Here is a 19202-nt window from a genome sequence, read left to right as displayed (position 1 = left end):
CATTCTGCTCTTGGTGTGCATTTGGGTTGTTTCTAGTTCTCGCTGTAACAAACACTGCTGCATTGAATACTCTTGTACGTCTCTTGGCGCGTGTGTGCGGTAACTTCTCTAGGGTGTATACATTGCTAGGAATGGGACTAACCAGGAGGTTTTGCACCTAATCATCATGACTAGGTAGTACAGCTGTTTTTCGTATGTAATCGTATGAATTTGTAAAGTAATCATATGAATTTACATTGCTTTCATAGTACATGAGAATTCCTGTTGTTCCACAGCCTGAGTATTGTGGGTGTAAATAAGTATTTTTGTTCTGTTTTTAAATTACGGTATCATTTACCTACAGTAAAATTCACCCATTTTGATGTACTAGTGTACAGTGTACTAGTGTACGGTTCTATGAGTTTTTTTTAAAAATTCATTTTTTTTTTTTTTTAGTTCACATTTGTTTGGACATTTTATTTGGCATTTTAACAGTGCTATTTAAAGGTATGCCATACGTGTCTTGAATGCAGTTGCTCCAGTAAAGGCTTTTGCTAAAACATGCTTCTCCCTCCCCTAAAAATTCCGTTTTACATTTATGTACCGTAAAATTCACCCTTTTCCGGTTATAGTCCTTTGAGTTTCGACAGACACATACAGATGTGTAACTGCCACCATAATTAAGATATAGAACAGTTCCATCACCCCAGAAACTACCCCCTTGCTTGTTTGTAGTCAGTTCCTCTCCCGACCCCAGCTCCTGGCCAGCCATTGATTTGTTTTCTATCCTTGCAGTTATGCCTTTTCCAGGATGTCATATAAATGGATTTATACATTATGTAGCCTTTTGAGTCTGGCTTCCTTCGCTTAGTGTGAGGTATCTGAGATTTAGCTATCTTGTAATGTACAGTATAGTTCCCCCTTACCCGAGGTTTCACTTCCTGCAGTTTCAGTAACTGGTGGTCAACTGCAGTCTGAAAATATTAAATGGAAAATTCCAGAAGTCAACAATTCATAAGTATTAAATTACACACTGTACTGAGTAGCGTGATGAAATCTTGAGCCATCCTGTGCTATCCGGCCCGTGATCACCAGCCGTCGACCTCATCTCCTCCTGGCATCCAACCACTGATGTTGTCATGGCTTAGTGATCTAGGATTACCTGAAGCAGATGATCTTCCTCTTGAAGAAGGTCAGTAGTAGCCTAACACTACGTCACAATGCCTACATCATTCACCTCACTTCATCTCATCATGTAGACTTTTTATCATCTCATATCATCACAGGAAGAAGGGTGAGTACAGTACAATAAGATAATTTTGAGACAGAGACCACATCTACATAACTCTTACTATAGTTCTGTTTTATTACTGTTGTTGTTAATCTCTTACTGTGCCTAACTTATAAATTAAACTTTATCATTGGTGTGTATGTATAGGAAAAAAACAGAGTATATATATATATAGAGTTCGGTACTGTCTCGGTTTCAGGCTTCCGCTGGGGGTCTTGGAACATATTCCCCGTGGATAAGGGGGGACTACTGTATATCAATAATTTGTTCCTTTTCAGTGCTGAATAATATCCCATTGTATGGATCTACCATGTTTTGCTTATTCATTCCTCAGCTGATGGACATTTGGGTTGTTTTCTTCTTTGGACTACTAAGAGTAGTGCTATGAATATTTGTAGACAAGTCTTGTGATAAACGTTTTAATTCCTCTTGGGTAGATGCCTAGGAGTGGAATTGCTGAGTTGTGTTGTAATTACTGTTTACTTTTCTAAGAAACAGCCAACCTGTTTTCCAAAGTGGCTGTATAATCTTACATTCAAGTTTTTTGTTCTTTAGTAAAATTTTTTCTTTTTTCCCCCGGCAATATTATTTTTTCCCTGAAGTCTGTTTTGTTATTGACATAGCCCATCCAACTGTCTTATAATTAGTTTTTGCATGGTATATTTTTTCCATCCTTTTGCTGTTAACCTGTCTATGTCTTTCATATTTTAGGTTTCTTTATAGTTTTAGTTGGATCTTACTTATTTTTATCCAGTCTAATAATTTCTACCTTTTAATTAGGATGCTTGGACCATGTACATTTAGTGTAATTACTGTGATAAGGTTGGATTAAGTCTTCCATCTAGCTCTTTGTTTTCTCTTTGTCCTATTTTCCTTTTTTTCTTTTCCTGCCTTCTTTTGGATTGAGTATTTTTATTTTTCATTCATATTTCTTTGAGACATTTATTAAATTTTTTTATTGAAGTATAGTTGATTTACAATGTTTCAGGTGTACAGCAAAGTGATTCAGCTATATATACACATATATATCTATTCTTTTTCAGATTCTTTTCCATTATAGGTTATTACAAGATATTGAATATAGTTCCCTGTGCTATGCAGTAGGCCCTTGTTTATCTGTTTTATATATAGTAGTGTGTATCTGTTAATCCCAAATTCCTAATTTATCCCCCCCCACCTTACCCCTGGATTGAGTATTTTTAATTATTTATTTATTTATTTATTTATGGCTGCATTGGGTCTTCGTTTCTGTGCGAGGGCTATCTCTTGTTGTGGCAAGTGGGGGCCACTCTTCATCGCGGTGCGCGGGCCTCTCACCATCGTGGCCTCTCTTGTTGTGGAGCACAGGCTCCAGACGCGCAGGCTCAGTAATTGTGGCTCACGGGCCCAGCTGCTCCGCAGCATGTGGGATCTTCCCAGACCAGGGCTCGAACCCGTGTCCCCCGCATTGGCAGGCAGACTCTGAACCACTGTGCCACCAGGGAAGCCCTTGAGTATTTTTAATATTCCCTTTTATCATCACTGTTAGCTTATTAACTGTATCTGTTTTTTCCCCAGAGGTTGCTTTATTATTTACAAAATGCATCTTTAACTTCTCACAGACTACCTTTAAATAGTATTATACATTTCACATAAAATGCAGCATCCTTGTGATGCTGTTCTTCCATTTACCCCCTCCTAGCCTTTGTGCTATTCTTTTCATACATTCTACTTCTATATAGGTTATACACTTCACAAAGCATTACTACTTTTGCTTTAAACAATTCTTGTAAAGAAATTTAAAAATGGGGGGAAACGTCTTATTTTACCCACATATTTACCATTTCTAGTATTCTTCATTTCTTTGTGGAGGTCAAGGTTTCCATTTGTTACTGTTTTCCTTCCTTCTGAAGAACTCTCTTTAACAGTACTGTGGTGCAGATATGCTGTGACAGATTCTCTCAGCTTTTCCTTGTGTGACAACGTCTTTATTTTGCCTTGAAGGCTATTTTATCTAGATACATTGAAAGGTTCCCCCCCACCCCCCCAGAATTTTAAAGATGCCAATTCTTTGTTTTCTGGTTTGCGTAGTTTCTGATGAAAAGTTTGTGGTAATTCTTACATGTGTCCCTCTTTTTTCTGTTGCAGGTTTGAAGATTTTTCTCTGTATTATAGGTTTTGACAATTTGGTTATGAGGTACCATGGAGAACTCAGATCTGTGGGTCAAATTTGAAATATTTTCAGCCATTTTTTCTTTAATTTTTTTTTTTCCTGTCCTGTTTCTTCTGGGATGACGTGTATTTTTGACCACTTTATAATATACCACAGGTCACTGATGCTCTGTTAATTTTTTCCAATCTTTTGTCTCTGTGCTTCATTTTGAATACTTTCTGTTGCTACTGATCTTTTCTCCTGCAGTATGTAATTTGCTTTTAATCTGATCCAGTGAATTTTTCATTACAGAAAATGTATTTTACATCATTAGAAATTCCATTTTTTTCTTATTTTATATCTTCCTTTTTTCTCATTGTGTTCATTCTTTTAATCCTTGATCATAGTGCATGCATTTATAGTAGCTGTTTTAAGTCTTTGTCTACTAATTCCATCTCTGTCATTTCTGGGTCTTTTGCTGTTGACTCTTCTGCTTGTGAGTCATATTCTCCTGCTTCTTGGCGTATCTAATAGTTTTTGTTTGGATACTGACAATGTGAATTTTACAATGTTCAGTGCTACAGTCTGTCTTCCTTTCAAGAGTGTTGGGCTTTATTTTGGCAAGTCATTAGGTTACTCCCTTTGGATTAGTTTACTCCCTTTGAGGCTTGTTTTTAAGCTTTGTTAGGGCAGGTCAGAGTAGCCTTTTCTCTAAGGATGATTTAACTCTCCTACTAAGATACTTCCCTTCTGGGGTCTCTACCAAATGCCTCCCATGGTTAACAATGTCCCTCCACTCTGACTAGTTGTTAACTCCTAAGTCTCTAGGCCTTCTGTTTGGCGGAATTACCTCTGGGAATTACTCAGCCATTCATTGCCCAGCCTAATGGAATTTCACGGTATACATATGCAGAGACCCTATGCAGATTTTTCTGCAAAGCTTCCTTCTCTCTGGAATTCTGTTGTGCAACCTCAAGCCATTTTAGCCAACCAGAACTTTGATTCGTGTCTCAGCTCAGGAAACTGCTGTGCTCTGCTTGAGATGCCCCATATATATGTGTGTGTGTGTGTATTTTTTTTTTTTTTGAAGATAAACTGTTTCATGAGTTCTTGTTGATAATTCCAATTCAAGACTATAGGTTTTTTGCTTGACCTTTTTCAGTTTTACATGTATACCTCCTTTCTTACGTGGAAATTCTGGTTCCTCGTGAAACCACATAATTACTCATTTGCTTTTTCCAATAATCTCAGAATAACAATACCAGCACTACCACCACCAATATGAATACTCTAAAGGGTTTTTGTTGTTGTTGTTGGCCTTAGGTATATCTTACTAGGGATTTAACACATCACTGCAATTTAAAAATCACTTGAAATAATTCATTTGTGTGTGGTTATGCCATCAGCTTGATACACAGTTTGGTTTATTCGTTTTACCTACTTTTAGAGATTGCATTTATAAATTTTAATTTTGCTATATAATGATGTAAAATATTTATGGTTAAATACACAGCACAGTGTTCATTTAATGAATTCTGTCTCCTTTCCAATCTCCTTTACCTGCTTCTTTTCCCTGTGGGTAAGCATTTTATTTAATTTATTTTTTGTTATTTTCCTTCCTTTTCAGAAATATAAACAAATAACGTATTTGTATTTGTATCCTCCTTTTTTAGAATGGCATCGTTACACACTTTTCCCCACTTTATTTTTTTACTTAACAGTATGTCCAGGAGATCACATGGCCATATTATAGAGCTATTCATTGTTCCTCTTGACAGATGTTTAGCACTGTATTTTGTGGATTTACCATTGCCAGTAATAATCAAAGTGTGATCCACAGACTGCTCTCAGTTTGTGAACTATTGTTCCGATCTGTGATGAGCTAAGTACAGAAATTTGGAATGTTTAGAAACTTTTATTGCAATTTGACATTGCCACAACACCTGAGTGTGATTGGTGGACTCATCCCTACTCTAGAACAGTGTATAGATCAGCTTGGGTGTTTTCAGGCTTGCACAGTGAGTCACGTGGACTAGTCCTGTGCAGTGGGACCACATACTGGTCTTCGATGGGTTGGGGGAAAAAACCAAAACTGGTCCTTTAACCCAGATAGATTGAGAAGGAGTGTATCTACTCTGTGTACCCTTTTGGTGTACCTGGCGCCACAGGTTTCAACATGTGTACTTTTAAAATATTTCTTCAGTTCTAAATATTTTGAGATTTCTATTATGAAATCTTATTTAATTCATGAATTAAAGTGGTTTTTTATACGTTTCCAAATATATTTATTGTGTTTCCCACCTCCCATTCCATTTTATTAAATCAGTGTCAAAGAAGTGGTATGTGTGTTTTGGATTCTGTTGAGACTTCTGGCTTAATATTATGATCAGTTTTTTAAGTGTTTAAGCTGTGCTTTAACAGTATATATTTTTTTACTTGTCTATGTTCTGTATTAGTATTCTATCTACTTTCTGTCTCTATGACTTTGACTACTCTAGCACCTCATATAAGTGGAATCATACAGTATTTATCCTTTTGTGACTGGCTTATTTCACTTAGCATAATGTCTTCAGGGTTCATCCATGTTGTAGCGTGACTCGCTTTTAAAATTCCTCTTTTTTACCCTCTGCTGGCTTGGAAGTTATTTATTCTCTTTCCATCATATAGGGTACCTTTACGTTTTTCACCATGAGTACTTACAGCCTAAACTGAATATCTGTCTTTCCTCATGAACGATAATTGCATTTTCAAGTGTTTTAATTCTCAGTGTTTCATCTCTCCCATGCTCTTCTCTAGTTCCACCTTACTTTTAGCTCTCTCAAAGACAGGCATTAAAAAATGTTTAAAAGTTAGTATTTATGTTGAGATATTCCAAATTTATTGGTTTACCATTGCTTCTTGCATCCCATTCCTTCATTCTCTGTTTCCTTTCTTTTGTATTAATGTACATCATTTATCTAGCACTTCCAGTTTGGATCTGTAAGTAATAAACTACCTTTCTGTATCTTAAGGCCTCTTTGTTTTTACTCTTACATGGCGTTTTACTTGTGTAATGATTTGTAGTTAACTGTTATTTTCCCTCATAGGAAGATGTCATTCCCTTGTTTTCTGGCATCCATTGTTGCATTTGAGAAGCCTGGTGTCCGTTGCTAGTTTATAATCATTCTTTTCTTTTGGTTGCTTTTACTACCTTTTGCTTGTCTTTATTGTACTGCAGTTTTGCTATAGTGTATATTTGAGTAAATTACCCTGGCAATCTGAAAACTCATGTGTTCAATTTTGGTCAGTATGTCTTTGAATATAATCTTTCTTGCTTCCTCTTCCGTTGTTGATATTTATTGGTATTTCACCATGTTAAAACTTCTCATTCTGTCTTCCATACTTTCCATCGCTATCTTTTTGTGCTACATTCTGAGATTATTTCAGATCAAGAATACAGTTTACTAATTCTTTAGTTTTGACTGAGCATTCAGCTTTATAGTCACATTTTTATTTCTAGATTTTTTACCTGATTCTTTTTGAAATTTGTGTATTCTCATTCTATCCTGTTCTTTTTTTTTTTTTTTTTTTTAAATTATTAGCACCTTTAATTATTATTTATTTATTTATTTATTTTTTGTTTGTGTTGGGTCTTCGTCTCTGTGCGAGGGCTTCCTCCAGCTGCGGCAAATGGGGGCCACTCTTCATTGCGGTGCGCGGGCCTCTCACTATCGTGGCCTCTCCTGTTGCGGAGCACAGGCTCCAGACGCGCAGGCTCAGTAATTGTGGCTAATGGGCCCAGTTGCTCCGCGGCATGTGGGATCTTCCCAGACCAGGGCTCGAACCCGTGTGCCCTGCATTAGCAGGCAGATTCTCAACCACTGCGCCACCAGGGAAGCCCTCTATCCTGTTCTTGTCTTGTGGTTTTTCTTTCTAATTTTCTTTCTGTACATTTTTAAAATAATTATTTAAAAGCCTCTTTATTCTACTTTACTTAGATCTGGAGGCCTGAGTTTGTCTGTTTGTTGTGTCTGCTGAAAATCCTTCCTGTCTTTGAGGGCTCATTTCTTTATATAGTTTTTAATTTTGACTTATAGGTTTATCATCTGTGGGATTTGTTTTTTTATGTGAGTCAAGTTGTGGAGGTGTCCCTGTAAGAGTTTGGAGCTTCTGCTGAACCTGGCAGGTGTCTGTAGTGTGATTCCTGTGGTTAGGGTAATTTCTTGGCTTGGCGTTCCTGGACTGCTTGGGTACAGTGATTTTTGGAACTCATACTTGTGATAATGGGGTTTCATTTTCTCAGAGGTGACTTTTTCACCTCTTGACTTCTGGCACATGGCATACTTCTTTTTCATGGACTGGAAATGGGAGTTCATATTATTCCTGTGTAGTTCTTTCGCGGCTTTTGGTATTTTATGCATTTGACTCATTTTCGATTTCTTGTCTCTTAGTTTCTTTCAGGCATTAAAACACCTGTCCCAAGCCCTAAGCCCTGTGTCTGGTTTTAGTAGCCCTATGAGTTATTTGGCCTTGTAGCTTGTTTCTAGCATCAGGGAATTTCCCTTTCTTGCTTTTGGGCTTGCCTTTGTGTATGTGTTATATTTTGCACAGTTTTTCTGTGTATTTGGATTGGGAAACGAGTGTTGCTGTGTCAGGCCTGTCTGCCATATTCACTGGAAGATCTGTGACACATTTGCTCACTTGCAGTTACATCCTGTAAAACAGGTGTAACTCAATAAAACATAGAAGTTTCTGGGTTCTGTCAGAATGGTGCTACTAGTGATGCAGCTGTGGTGTCACTGAGATTGTTTCACCTCGCTCACAGAAAGCACTGTGTCAGACTGCAAGGATATATCAGTTGACATCATTAATGGGCTCTTTATAGTTTGATCAGAGTGCTTTTGATTGCCTTGTGTTGTAGCACAGTTCTTTCTCATCAGCTGTTCTTATGGGAAAGAATTGCTGCAGTGGCCCAGTGTTGTTTTCTGAATTTAGGTATATCTTGGGATAGACCTCAACTTTTCTTTTAGTGATCTACTCCATACCACGCGGCATGTGGGATCTTAGTTCCCCGACCAGGGATCGAACCCACGCTCCCTGCAATAGAAGCACGGAGTCTTAACACTGGTCTGCAAGGGAAGTCCCTAGTGATCTAATCTCCAGCTATCACAGCTGAATGGGCAGATGCCCAGGTTTCTGTCTGTAATTCAAGAACTCCAGATCCGCACACCCAAAAGGACATTTCCATGCAAAGATTCCACCGGTATCACAGATTCACCTTTCTCTTCATCTCGTGTCCTCTTACTGACATCCCAAGTCATCCTTCCTGTTATGTTTCCTGTTTCTGTCTACACCCTCACTGTCTTCTCAGTAACCCAGACTCAAAACCTGAGTTACTCCTGACTTCTTTTTCTTCTTCTACATGCAGTCAGCTGCTAGATCACGTTACCACTTTCTCATAGTAATCCTGTCTTTTCTCTTACCATGACAGAATCAAGGTATATATTCTAGATGACAGTCTCTCATTATCTCTCCTAATATTCCTCTCTGATCAGTCTGTTTATCTTATCTTTAGCTCAGACCAAGATCTCACGTTCTTATCCTCCTTTCTCATCTTAAACTTCTGGTGAAGTTCCACAAAATGTCCTGTTTGTGGCTGTTTGTGTGTGGTGGGGATATTTTTCCTTTAGGCATATTAGGACATAACTAGGAAAAGAACCAGAAATGTATTTCCCGTTTTTGTTCTGTTTTAAACAAGTTAGTGAGTCATTAGGAAATTGTGTCTGTGGTGGTCAGGGAGTAGGGGAAAGGCTGATCCTAGAGACTGGACTTTTAGTCATTAACTAATAGGATGACTTTGGATAAATTACTTATATTCTTTGAGCCTCAGTTTCATCGTCTATAATATGAGGGTTGGGAACTTCCCTGGTGGCACAGTGGTTAAGAACCCGCCTGCCAATGGCAGGGGACACAGGTTCAATTCCTGGTCTGGGAAGATCCCACATGCCGCGGAGCAACTAAGCCTGTGCGCCACAACTACTGAGCCTGTGCTCTAGAGCCCGCGAGCCACAACGACTGAGCCCACATGCCACAACTACTGAAGCCCACGTGCCTAGAGCCTGTGCTCCGCAACAAGAGAAGCCACCACAATGAGAAACCTGTGCAGCGCAACAAAGAGTAGCCCCCGCTCGCCGCAACTAGAGAAAGCCCGCACGCAGCAACGAAGGCCCAATGCAGCCAAAAATAAAATAAATAAATTTATAAAAAAATAAAAAATATAATATGAGGGGTTGAATTAGGTGATTATATTATAGTCAGCATTTATTGAGCTCTTAATTTCTTCCAGGAACTGGGCTAACAGTATTTTCATGTGTTGTTACTTTTAAAAAAACTTTTTATCTGGAAATAATTCTCAACTCACAAAAAAGTTGCAAGGATAAAATAAATAGAACAAAAACATCCTTATTCCATATACCCAGATTCATCTATTGTTAACATTTAATATTTGTTAGCAATGGAAATACTTGCATCTATGTTCATGAACTGTATTGGACTGTAGTTTTCTTTTCACGTGAGAGTAGTGCTGTTCTTACAGAATGAATTAGTGCCTTAGTTTGTTTGGGTTGTTATAACAAAATACCACAGACTGGGTAGTTTATAAACAACAGAAATTTATTTCTCACCGTTTCAGAAGCTAGAAGATCAGGGTGCCAGCATGGTAGGGTGAGGGCCCTCTTCTCTGAGTTGCAGACTTCTTCTTTTTTTCTTTTTTTTTTTTTTCTTTTTGGCCATGCCACACAGCTTGCGGGATCTTAGTTCTCCAACCAGGGATTGAACCTGTGCCCCACTGCACTGGAAGCACAGAGTCTTAACCACTGGGAAATACCCCGAGTTGCAGAGTTCTTATTGTACCCTCACATGGTTGAAAGGGCTAGGGAGCTCTGTGGGATCTCTTTTATAAGAGTGCTAACCCCATTCATGAGGCCACTGATAATCCACCTCATGACCTAATCACCACTCAAAGTCCCACCTTCTGACACTATCACATTGGGCATAAGGATTCCAGCGTTTGAATTTGGAAGGGGGTGCGGGGGACACATTCAGACTATAGCAATTGGGAACTATCTTTTCCTTTTAGATTTTTCTGAAAGAGTTTTTATAGAATTGGTATTATTTCTTCTTTAAATAGAATTCACCTATGGAGCCATCTGAACTTGGAGATTTTTAATTATAAATTCAGTTTCTTCTGTAGATACAGAGCTGTTAAGGTTATCTGTTTCTTCCTGGGTGAGTTTTAGTAGTTTGTGTCCATTTCATCCAAATTGTCAAAATTATTTTCATAAGGATATTCATAATATTTCTTTATTATTCTTTTAATATTTGTAGAATCTGTAATAATGTCACTGATCTCTTCCTGATATTGGTAATTTGTGTTTTCTGTCTTTACCTTATTAGTCTGGCTGGTGTTTCATCAGTTTTAGTAATTATCTCAAAAATCAGGTTTTGGTTTCTTTGACTCTGTTGTTTTTCTGTTTTCTGTTTCTTTGATCTCTGCTCTTGTTTTTATTATTTTCTTTCTTACACTTGATTTGGGTTTAATTTGCTCCCTTCTTCCCATTTTTCTCATGAGGGAAGCTGAGGTATTTATTTGAGACCTTTCCTCTTTTCTAAGTTAAGCATTTAATCTATACAACAAAATTGGATGTGTTTTTTGTTTTTATTCAGTTCAAAATATCTTTCTAATTTTTCTGTTGCTTCTTTAAATTTTTGGTTATTTGGAAGTTGATATTTAGTTTCTGTATATTTGGGGAATATCCAGAGATCTTTCTGTTTTTGATTTTTAATGTAATTCTGTTATGATAAGAGAAATACCTTATATGATTTGAACCCTTTTAAATTTATTGAGGCTTGTTTTTTGGCCCAGAATACAGTCTGTCTGGGTAAATGTTCCATGTGTACTTGAAAACAGTGTGTATTCTGCTGTTGTGAGGTGGTGTGTTCTGTAAATGTTGACTAGCTTGTTGGTGGATAGCATTTTTCAAATCTACATATATTCTTACTGATTTTCTATCAACTTTTTCTAGCAGTTATAACTATAGGGAGGGGATGTGGAAATCTCTAATTGTGGATTTGTGTGTTTCTTTTAGTTTTATCAGTTTTTACTTCATGTATTTAAAAATTCACTTTAAAAGGTACAGAAACATTTAGGTTCCTCTTGATAACTGACTCCTCTGTCATTTTGAAATGATCATCTTTACCCCTGCTAATATTCTTTGCCCCAGAATCTACTTTATCTCATAATAATATAGCCAGTCCTGCTTTCTTTTGATTAGTATTTGCACAGTATATATTTTTTCCTTTTTTTTTTTATAGTTAGACAATAGTTTATTGTAGAACAAATAATACAGTTAGAAAACCAGAAACTATTTGGATATAAAAAGTTATACCACTTAAAAGTTTTTTTGGAGAGGTAATAGGAATAAATAAATACATATATTTTGTTTGTTTCTCTTTTTTTTAAATCGGAGTATGGTTGCTTTACAATATTGTGTTAGTTTATACTGTACAGCAAAGTGAATCAGCTATACATATACATATGTCCCCTCTTTTTTGAATTTCCTTCTCATTTAGGTCACCACAGAGCATTGATTAGAGTTCCCTGTGCTATACAGTAGGTTCTCATTAGTTATCTATTTTATACATAGTATCAATAGTGTATATATTGTCAATCCCAATCTCTCAATTCATCCCATCCCCCCCCTTCCCCCTTGGTATCCATATGTTTGTTCTCTACATCTGTGTCTCTATTTCTGCTTTGTAAAGAAGATGATCTACACCAATTTTTTTAGATTCCACATATATGAGTTAATGTGTGATATTTGTTTTTCTCTTTCTGACTTACTTCACTCTGTATGACAGTCTCTAGGTCCATCCATGTCTCTACATATGACCCAATTTCGTTCTTTTTTATGGCTGAGTAATATTCCATTGTATATATGTACCACATCTTCTTTATCCATTCCTCTGTTCATGGACATATAGGTTGCTTCCGTGTCCTGGCTATTTTAAATAGTGCTGCAGTGAACGTTGGGGTGCATGTGTCTTTTTGAATTATGGTTTTCTCTGGGTATATGCCCAGTAGTGGGTTGCTGGGTCAGACGGTAGTTCTATTTTTAGATTTTTAAGGAATCTCCATACTGTTCTCCATAGTGGCTGTATCAATTTACATTCCCACCAACAATGCATGAGAGTTCCCTTTTCTCCACACCCTCTCCAACATTTATTGTTTGTAGATTTTTTGATGATGGCCATTTTGACCGGTGTGAGGTGATACCTCATTGTAGTTTTCATTTGCATTTCTCTAATAATTAGTGATGTGGAGCATCTTTCCATGTGTTTGTTGGCCATCTTTATGTCTTCTTTGGAGAAATGTCTATTTAGGTCTTCTGCCCATTTTTTGGATTGGGTTGTTTGCTTTTTTGATATTGAGCTGTTTGTATATTTTGGAGATTAATCCTTTGTCAGTTGCTTTGTTTGCAAATATTTTCTCCCATTCTGAGGGTTGTGTTTTCGTCTTGTTTATGGTTTCCTTTGCTGTGCAAAAGCTTTTAAGTTTCATTAAGTCCCATTTGTTTATTTTTGTTTTTATTCTTATTACTCTAGGAGGTCGGTCAAAAAAGATCTTGCTGCGATTTATGTCAAAAAGTGTTCTGCCTATGTTTTCCTCTAAGAGTTTTATAGTGTCTGGCCTTACATTTAGGTCTTTAATCCATTTTGAGTTTATTTTTGTGTATGGTGTTAGGGAGTGTTTTGATTTCATTCTTTTACATGTTTTCCTGGCACCACTTATTGAAGAGGCTATCTTTGCTCCATTGTATATTCTGATCTCCTTTGTCATAGATTAGGTGAGAAAGGAGGTGCGTGGGTTTATCTCTGGCTTTCTATCCTGTTCCATTGATCTGTATTTCTGTTTTTGTGCCAGTACCATACTATCTTGATTACTGTAGCTTTGTGGTATGGTCTGAAGTCAGGGAGCCTGATTCCGCTAGCTCCATTTTTGTTCCTCAAGATTGCTTTGGCTGTTTGGGGTCTTTTGTGTCTCCATACAGATTTTAAGATTTTTTGTTCTAGTTCTGTGAAAAATGCCATTGGTGATTTGATAGAGATTGCATTGAATCTGTAGATTACTTTGGGTAGTATAGCCTGTGTCTTTGTATTTCAGGTGGGTATTTTGGTTTGTTTGTTTTTGCAGGCATCATATAATTGTGTCTTGCTTTTATCCAGTTTGTTATTCTCTTCCTTTTTGTTGGGGTGTGTAGACCATTTACATTTAGTGTGATTACTGACATTAGAGTTTAAATCTACCATCTTGTTAGTTGTTTTCTGTTTGTCCCATCTATTCTTTGTTCCTTTTTTTCTTCTTTTTCTGCCTTCTTTTCATTACGGATTTAAAAAATATATATTTTAAATTCCCCTTTGTCTCTTAGTTGAACTTTTTAAAAAAAAAATTTATTTATTTTTGGCTGCATTGGGTCTTCGTTGCTGCACGCGGGCTCTCTCTAGTTGCGGCGAATGGGGGCTGCTCTTCGTTGTGGTGTGCGGGCTTCTCGTTGCAGAGCATGGGCTCTAGGCCCGCAGGATTCAGTAGTTGTGGCTCGAGGGCTCTAGAGCGCAGGCTCAGTAGCTGTGGCACATGGGCTTAGTTGCTCCGAGGCATGTGGGATCTTCCCGGATCAAGGATCGAACCTGTGTCCCCTGCTTTGGCAGGCGGATTCTTAACCACTGTGCCACCAGGGAAGTCCCTGAACTTTTAAATTTTGTTTTAGTGGTTACATTAGTACTTACTGTATAGATATTTAACATCACAGTTTGCCTTCAAGTAGTATTATACCACTTTACCTGTATTTAAGAACCTTATAGCAGTATACTTTCACTCACCACCACCCCCCAGTCTTTGTGCTGCTGTTGTCATACACTTCACTTCCACAGATGTTATAAACGCCACAGTACATTGTTATTATTTTTCATTTAAAAAGTCTTTTTGAGAATCTTTTTGAGAGATTTAAAAAATAAGAAAAAGTCTTATTTTTACCTACATGTTTTCCATGTCTAGTACTCTTCATTGTCTATCTGGTATTATTTTCATTCTGCCAGAATGACTTTCGTTAATATTTCTTGTAGTGCTGGTCTGCTGGTGATGGTATTTTAAAGCATTTGTGTGTCTGAAAAATTATTTCTCCTTCTTTCCTAAAGGATATTTTCACTTGGTACAGAATTCTAGGTTGATAATTTTTTTCTTTCTGTACTTTAAAGATCTTGCTCCACTGTTTCTGGCTTGTATTATTCTTGATCAGATGTCTGCTGTTACTGTAATCTTTGTTCCTAAGTAAGTCATGTATCTTTTCTCCTCCTTTTTGTTAATTTTAAGATTTCTCTTTTTTATTTCATTTTTTTTCTGACTGTGTGGTGCAGCTAGCGGGGATTTTAGTTCCCTGACCAGGGATTGAACCCGGGCCCACAGCAGTGAAAGCATGGAGTCCTAACCACTGGACCACCAGGGAATTCCCAATATTTTCTTTTCATCACTGCTTTTCAGCAGTTTCATTATGATGTGCCTTAATGTGGTTTGTTTCATGTTTCTTGTTGCCTGGGTTTTGTTACGTTTCTCGGATCAAATTTGATAAATATTCTGCCATCATTTCTTCAAATATTTTTCTCTTACATCTCCCCTCCCCCTTTCGGGACTATAATTACATATATGTTTGGCCACTTGAGGTTGTTCCAAAACTTATTGATGTGCTATTCATATTTTTTCCAGTCTTTTTACTTTTCTTTGTTCTGGGTAGTTTCTGTTGGTACATCTTCATGGTCACTGATCTTTTTTTCTGTAGTGTTAGGTCTCTTTGGGTGTTGTTTATGTCTTACATGTCTCTGCTTAATGTGCTCAGCGTTCAACACATGAAATACAGTTATACAGGCATACCTTGCGCTTTGCTTTATTGTCCTTTGCAGAAGTTGCTTTTCTTTTTTTTAAACAAATTGAAGGTTTATGACAACCCTGCATCAAGCAAGTCTGTTGGCATCATTTTTCCAACAGCATTTGCTCACATCATGTCTCTGTGTCACATTTTGGTAATTCTCACAATATTTTAAACTTTCTCATTGCTGTTATTATATTTGTTGTAGTGATCAGTGATCTTTGATATCACTATTTTAATTGTTTTGGGGTGCCATGAACTGTGCCCATGTAAGACAGCAAACTTAATTGATAAGTGTTGTGTGTGTTCTGCTGTTCCACTGACTAGCTGTTCCCCCATCTCTTTCCTTCTCCTTGGGTCTCCCTATTCCCTGAGATATTACAATATTGAAATTAGGCCAGTTAGTAATCCTACAATGGCCTCTAAGTGTTCAAGTGAAAGAAAGAGTCTCACGTTTCTCATTTTAAGTCAAAAGCTAAAAATGATTAAGCTTAGTGAGAAAGGCACGTCAAAGCCCAAGATAGCCCGAAAACTAGACCTCTTGTGCCAAATAATTAGCCAAGTTGTGAATGTAAAAGAAAAGTTCTTGAAGGAAATTAAAAGTGCTACCTTAGTGAACACAAGAATGATAAGAAAGCAAAACAGCCTATTGCTAATGTGAAGAAAGTCTGAGTGGTCTGGATAGAAGATCAGACTAGCCGCAACTTTCCTTTAAGCCAAAGCCTAGCCAGAGCAAAGCCCAACTCTCTGTAATTCTGTGAAGACTGAGAGAGGTGAGGAAGCTGCAGAAGAGAAGTCTGAAGCTAGCAGAGGTTGGTTGATGATGTTTAAGAAGAGAAGCCCATCTCTGTAACATAAAAGTGCAAGGTAAAGCAGCAAGTGCTGATGTAGAGCCTGTAGCAAGTTATCCAGAAGATCTAGCTAAGATAAGTAATGAAGGTGGCTACACTAAACAACAGATTTTCAGTGTAGACAGAACAGCCTTTGATTGGAAGAGGACGCCAACTAGGACTTCCATAGCTAGAAAGGAAAAGTCAAAACCCAGCTTCTAAGGACAAGCTCTCTTGTTAGGGGCTAATGCAGCTAGTGATTTTAAGTTGAAACCAGTGCTCATTTATCATTCCAAAAATCCTGGGACCCTAAAAACTTATGCTAAATCTGCTCTGCCTGTGCTCTAGAAATGGAACAACAAAGCCTGGATGACAGCACATCTGTTTATAACATGGTTTACTGAATACTTTAAATCCGCTGTTGAGACCTACTGCTCAGAAAAAAAGATTCCTTTCAAAATATTACTGCTTATTGACAATGCACCTGGTCACCCAAGAGGTCTGATGGAGTTGTAGAACATGATTAGTGTTTTCATGCCCGCTAACCCAACATCCATTCTGTAGCCATGGATGAAGGAGTCATTTCAACTTTCAAATCTTATTATTTAAGGAATACATTTTATAAGGCTATAGCTGCCATAGATAGTTACTCCTCTAGTGGATCCTGGCAAAGTAAGTTGCAAACGTTCTGGAAAGGACCCACCATTCTAGATGCCATCAAGAACATTCATGATTCATGGGAAGAGGTCAAAATATCGACATTAACAGGAGTTTGGAAGAAGTTGACTCCAACCCTCATGAATGAGTTTGAAGGGTTCAAGATTCTAGAGGAGGAAGTAACTGCAGACGTGGTGGAAATAGCAAGACAGAATTACAAGTGGAGCCTGAAGATGGGACTGACTTGCTTCAGTCTCATGATAAAAGTGGAACAGATGAAGAGTTGCTTCTTGTGGATGAACAGAGAAAGTGGTTTCTTGAGGTGGAGTCCACTCCCGGAAAAGATGCTGTGAGGATTGTTAAATGACAACAAAGGATTCAGAATATTACATAAACTTCGTTGATAAAGCAGTGGCAGGGTTTGAGAGGATCGACTCCAATTTTTTTTTTTTTTTTAATTTTATTTATTTATTTTATTTTTGGCTGTGTTGGGTCTTCGTTTCTGTGCGAGGGCCTTCTCCAGTTGTGGCAAGTGGGGGCCACTCGTCATCGCGGCGCGTGGACCTCTCACCGTCGCGGTCCCTTTTGTTGCGGAGCACAGGCTCCAGACGCACAGGCTCAGTAATCGTGGCTCGTGGCTCGCTCCACGGCATGTGGGATCCTCCCAGACCAGGGCCCGAACCCGTGTCCCCCACATCGGCAGGCGGACTCTCAACCACTGCGCCACCAGGGAAGCCCCTCGACTCCAATTCTGAAAGACGTTCTACTGTGGGTAAAATGCTGTCAAATAGCATTACCTGCTATGGAGAAATTATTCATGAAAGAGTCATTCGATGTGGCATATTTTATTTTATTGTCTTATTTTAAGAAATTGCAACGGCCACCCCAGTCTTCAGCAGCCACCATCCTGACCTGTCAGTAGCCATCAGCACTGAGGTGAGACCCTCCACCAGCAAAAAGATCATGACTCGATGAAGGCTTAGGTGATGGTTAGCATTTTTTAGCAGTAAAGCTTTTTAATTTTTATTTATTTATTTTTTAACAATTTTCTTAAATTAATTACTTTATTTTTGGCTGAGCCGGGTATTCACTGCTGTGCGCGGGCCCTCTCCAGTGGCGGCAAGCGGGGGCCACTCCCCACCGCCGTGCGTGAGCCTCTCACCACAATGGCCCCCTCCCATTGTGGAGCATGGGCTCCAGGCGTGCGGGCCTCAGCAGTTGTCGCATGCGGGCTCAGCAGTTGTGGCTTGCGGGCTCCAGACTGCAGGCTCAGCAGCTGTGGCACATGGGCTCAGTTGCTCTGAGGCATGCGGGATCCTCCTGGACCAGGGATCGAACCCTGTCCCCCTGCATTGGTAGGCGGATTGTTAACCACTGCGCCACCAGGGAAGTCCAATAAAGCTTTTTTAAATTAAGGTATGCACATTGTTTTTTTAGACATAACGCTATCATGCACTTAATAGACTACAGTGTAGTGTAAACATAAATTACATGCATTGGGAAACCAAAAACTTGGTGTGATTTGCTTTATTGCGATAATCACTTTATTGCAGTGGTCTGGAACTGAACCCAAACTCACAGTATCTCCAAGGTTTGCTTGTAATAACTTTTTGTAGAGTCTTCAGTAGTCCTACCATTTGTCATTTTTGGGTCTGTTTCTATTTATTTTTCTTGTCATTATGGGTTAAATTTCTCTGGTTTGCTTTTTTTTTTTTAATTAATTAATTAATTAATTTTATTTATGGCTGTGTTGGGTCTTCGTTTCTGTGCGAGGGCTTTCTCTAGTTGCGGCAAGCGGGGGCCACTCTTCATCACGGTGTGCGGGCCTCTCACTATCGCGGCCTCTCTTGTTGCGGAGCACAGGCTCCAGACGCGCAGGCTCAGTAATTGTGGCTCACGGGCCCAGTCGCTCCGCGGCATGTGGGATCTTCCCAGACCAGGGCTCGAACCCGTGTCCCCTGCATTGGCAGGCAGATTCTCAACCACTGCGCCACCAGGGAAGCCCCTGGTTTGCATTCTTAATAATTTTTTATTAGATACCAGACGTGACTTTAACTTTGGGTCCTGGATATTTTTGTATTCATGTTAATATATATTTTTAAGTTTTATTTATTTTTGGCTGCATTGGGTCTTCGTTGATGCGCACAGGCTTTCTCTAGTTGTGGTGAGTGGGGACTACTCTTCCTTGCGGTGCACGGGCTTCTCATTGCGGTGGATTCTCTTGTTGTGAAACATGGGCTCTAGGTGCACGGGCTTCAGTAGTTGTGGCTCATGGGCTCTAGAGCACAGGCTCAGTAGTTGTGGCGCATGGGCTTAGTTGCTCTGCGGCATGTGGAATCTTCCTGGACCAGGTCTCA

The 19202-nt window shown here is 38.6% G+C and overlaps 1 protein-coding gene across 5 annotated transcripts in view; it reads left to right on the top strand.

Moving 5' to 3' along the window:
* Positions 1 to 19202, top strand: part of ASXL1 (ASXL transcriptional regulator 1) — a 68726-nt gene that overhangs the window by 18634 nt on the left and 30890 nt on the right. Inside the window, exon 5 of one of the 5 annotated variants that reach the window (XM_036824629.1) lies at positions 10182 to 10211. The exons of 3 other annotated variants lie outside the window; for them this stretch is intronic. In XM_036824629.1, the coding sequence (XP_036680524.1) occupies positions 10182 to 10196 (15 nt within the window). In that variant the 3' untranslated portion in view covers positions 10197 to 10211. Of the gene's footprint in view, positions 1 to 926; positions 1357 to 10181; positions 10212 to 19202 lie in introns of those variants that run through there. One more of the 5 variants, XM_036824631.1, reaches the window with a different exon arrangement.

This window comes from Balaenoptera musculus, chromosome 15 (assembly GCF_009873245.2).
Source record: "Balaenoptera musculus isolate JJ_BM4_2016_0621 chromosome 15, mBalMus1.pri.v3, whole genome shotgun sequence".
Classification (NCBI taxonomy): domain Eukaryota; kingdom Metazoa; phylum Chordata; class Mammalia; order Artiodactyla; family Balaenopteridae; genus Balaenoptera; species Balaenoptera musculus.
Note: the sequence above shows the minus strand (reverse complement) of the source record. Positions and strands in the feature narration are given on the sequence as shown.